The following is a 3,723-nucleotide window of genomic DNA, read 5'->3' as shown; positions in this document are numbered from 1 at the left end:
GTCCTCCAGCAGTCTAAGCCTATAGCAGCAGAACTATAGAGATAGCTCAGGATAACCTAGAAGCTTTATCAAAAAGGAAAGTTTTAAATCTACCCTTAAAAGTAGACAGGGATTAATTAAAGGAACGACTAATAAATCTGCTTAGATAAAAATTGCTGTCATCTTACTTTAAACTGAAAAATTTCTTAGATTTTGGCAAAGACACGTCGACAAGCTATCACATTGCTATAATCGAAGGTTGTTTGTGTTTCCTCTGCAGCTGGACTGAATCCAAACATGAATGTAAACGGCATGGACGTTGGAGGCTTGTCCCTGAAGGAGCCCCCCCAGCCCCAGTCTCGCTTGTCCCAGTGGACACACACCAACTCCATGGACAACCTCTCTGGCAACTCTTCAAATCTGGAGAATAACTTTAATAATAAGCATGGTAGGTTAAAATAAATGAGACGCGCATGTTGCTCTGTTTGCGTACAGCAGAGACCGACAGGGTGCAGAATAGATTTAAATGTCAGGGTTAAAATTTGGACAGTTTATTTTAAATTACTGCCTCAGGGATTTGATCTGATGTAGCTTTTGACTTTGATTGGTCGTTTTTTTATTGCAGCTCTGGGGTTCACTTATTTTCCTCCCCAGTAAAGGCTTATGCAGCGTCTAACAGGTTATCCTCCAGTACTTAGCATCATTTATCTTATCCTCAGCTATACGGCTTCGGGAATTCGTCATCAGCTGCACAATGCATCTTGTGACAAAACGACCCAGAAGATAATAAATGCAGCGTTACTGTTGGAGCGGTGTGGTTTTATCAAATAATATGCTGTGCATGGGTTTGATGCACGGTGGGCGGAGCTACCCTATCCTTTCTTTGCCTGGAACAATGGCAGCGATATTTGCTGTGATCAGTGGGAATAAAGTAGTTAAAATATGTTTTTAAATGAGAAAGTCCTCCTGAAAACTTCATTTGTGCCGTCAGTTCATCCAGATTACCATCCTGCCTTTATATTGTTTATGTCTGAGCCGCTTGAACCCCCACATACCAGCGGTGCGCTGTGACTCCCCAGCAGCAGCTGCCTCAGGCTCAGTCGCCTTTTTCGGGGTTTTCCTCTACTGTTCACGGCGGATGGAAGGTGTTTTCCTCATACGTAATCCAAACTGCAGGCAGCAGGATAATAAAAGCCAACATATTCAGCCGGCAGGTTTCTACATTTTAAGGAGTGATCATAGCGCTCTGCATCAGCAGTGCTGTGTCTGACTCCCTGCCAGCTCCCAGATCAGCTTCTCTGATTGGTTGATGCAGCGCGTCCAGCAGCTAAAGTTCAATTTTTCCAACTCCAGCAGCTGCTGCTTCTGAAGCGCCTCAGATGCTCAGAAGCTCATGAGACGCTGTTTCAGCTGCTTAAAGACACACTTAATACTATCAGCGTTCTGATGGCATTTTACCAAAAGGATTTTTATCAAAAACATAATTAATGTGCACAAATAAGGAATAGTTGCATTAACCATACATGTAAGGGAAGTTTTATGGGGCCCCCAGGAACTTGGGTATTTTGTACTTTCAAAGGAAGTGCAATGTTACACTATTATAAAACATGCTGGGAAAAGTATGTGTACGTTGTTATACTGCAGGAGATCAGTGACTTGAAGCAGGTAAAATTACTTGTTATCTCTCTCAGTTTTGGAAGTTTAATTTAAAATCCAAATGTGAAGCTGATATTTTCTTTAATAATGGTTATAAAAACTTCTGAATCTTTTTACTGAATCACCTCTCCATCCATCAAGGTGCCATGTCTGCTGCCTCCACCCTCGGACCGCCTGGGAAGCCCCCCCAGCTGGAGGACTCGTACAGCCCTTACAATCTAATCTCCAACTCCGAGTCCCCCAGCAGTCCCCTGGTGCCCCCTGACAGCTGGGGCCAAGGAAAGAGCCCAAATGAAAAGATCTCAAATGGGGCCAATATCAACTGGCCTCCAGGTGAGGAGCAAATACACGCAACTAGAGCTTAGCTGTCTTTTTATTGAAATTAACCAATAATATCACCAAACCGAATAGAAAATAATAATAACAGAGCAAGCTTAGCGTGCAGGTTACTTCACCTGAAATGGTTGCACAATGACCTCCGACCCCTCCTTGGAAAGGTCTGAGCCTCTAGTTTCCAATGATGGCAGCCATTAGGGGGCGGGGCTAAAAATGCATACCTGTGATTGCATTACTGCTGCAGAGTCGCACACGTCAGGTGGAATTTTTAATCAAATTTTATTGATTACACAGCTATAAAACATAAAGTATTTGTGAAAAAATTTATTATGAAACATGTTTTAGAAATTTTAAAGCCCTATTTGAAAGGTGTGTGGATGAAACACCATGTGACTGTGTTTTGGCAATTTCTATAAATAGATAAACATGAGCGGGTGTCAGTTGGGTTCTGTTCCGGCCCGCCGGGGTGAAGGGGTTAAAGCCTCAACGCTCCAAATACTGGTCGCCCTGTTGTGAGTCGACAGATTGTTGGAAAAAACAAACGGAGTAAAAGCGTGTTTGCCTTCGATTTCCGTCTGTTTTACAGTTGCCATGATTCAGATGACTGAACACGGTGAATGGTGTCGTTTTTAAGCAGAGCTTGGTAGCATTTAGATGTGCTGCACTGAAGAGAGAAAATTCTGCATTTAAAGCTTAAAATCAGCTCATTCCAGATAACTTTATACCTTATGTCCTTTCCTGGAAGCTGTCTGGGTCTGCAGTCATTATGAACATAGTTTTTGTTCTGACGTCTCAATCCTTTATAATCAGGTGTCGGTTCTTTGCTGTTTCCTCAGAGTTCTGCCCAGGAGTCCCATGGAAGGGCCTTCAGAACATTGACCCTGAGAATGACCCCAACATGACCCCCGGCAGCGTCCCCAGCGGTCCCACCATCAACACCAACATCCACGACGTCAACCGTTACCTGCTGCGGGACCGTAACGGAGGTACGGAGCAAAGCTTCAGATAGTTGGCTCAGAAGCTGCAGTACGGCTGCGCAGTGGCCGCTTTATTCTGATTTGCTTTTATTACACTCCAGGTTTCAACATCCTTCCTATCTTCATGCATCACAATGATTTTCTCTTGTTGTTTGCTCACAACGCTGTGATCTCCACTACAATGCAGCCCTCTCCACAGCTTCTCTACTGCCAAATGGCCAATCTAGCTCTTTCAGTCTGTTGTCCTGTGAAGGAGGCATCGAGGTCCTCATCCAGTATTAGTCTCCCTTCCTCTAAGCCTTTCCCAAACCCCTAACATGTGTTTTCCTCTTACCTATAAAGACCAGAACACAATCAGATTTTGCGTCTGATCCAACAGAAAATTGTATCTTAGAGGTCGTTTTAGCATTTATTGAACGTCAATAGGGATGACTTCCTGCAGGGGGCAGTGTAGTTCCCACTGAGATAGAGCCCTGGTCTGTTTTAGTCGGACTACGCAGCAATTCAGCAGCAATTTAATGGGTCTGACAGGAAGAGAGACGCGGTTACAAAGTAAAACACGTCCGCTTTGGAGGAAAATACAAAATAACATCTGTTTATCACACGGAAAGAGTCGGTTTAAAGTTTTACTTCGCTTATATAGTAAGCAGGACAGCAGGGGTGGTTTTAGGAAAGTTGGGGCCCTAGGCAAAGACAGGCAGAGGGCCCTCTGAATTGAGAAGGTAACACATAAAACAGCGCCATTATCCAGATAGAGAAATGTTAATAGAATAGA

At 43.8% G+C, this 3,723-nt stretch overlaps 1 protein-coding gene across 1 annotated transcript in view; it reads left to right on the top strand.

Moving 5' to 3' along the window:
- LOC107098640 (trinucleotide repeat-containing gene 6C protein-like) overlaps positions 1 to 3,723 on the top strand; it is a 51,437-nt gene that overhangs the window by 36,306 nt on the left and 11,408 nt on the right. The window contains exons 11-13 of the mRNA XM_015396414.1: positions 260 to 427; positions 1,777 to 1,968; positions 2,808 to 2,957. Coding sequence (XP_015251900.1) covers positions 260 to 427; positions 1,777 to 1,968; positions 2,808 to 2,957 — 510 coding nt within the window. The remainder of the gene's footprint in view (positions 1 to 259; positions 428 to 1,776; positions 1,969 to 2,807; positions 2,958 to 3,723) is intronic.

Source organism: Cyprinodon variegatus, unplaced genomic scaffold (genome assembly GCF_000732505.1).
Source record: "Cyprinodon variegatus isolate N-32 unplaced genomic scaffold, C_variegatus-1.0 Scaffold796, whole genome shotgun sequence".
In the NCBI taxonomy this organism is placed as follows: domain Eukaryota; kingdom Metazoa; phylum Chordata; class Actinopteri; order Cyprinodontiformes; family Cyprinodontidae; genus Cyprinodon; species Cyprinodon variegatus.
This window is presented reverse-complemented; position numbering and strand designations above follow the sequence as displayed.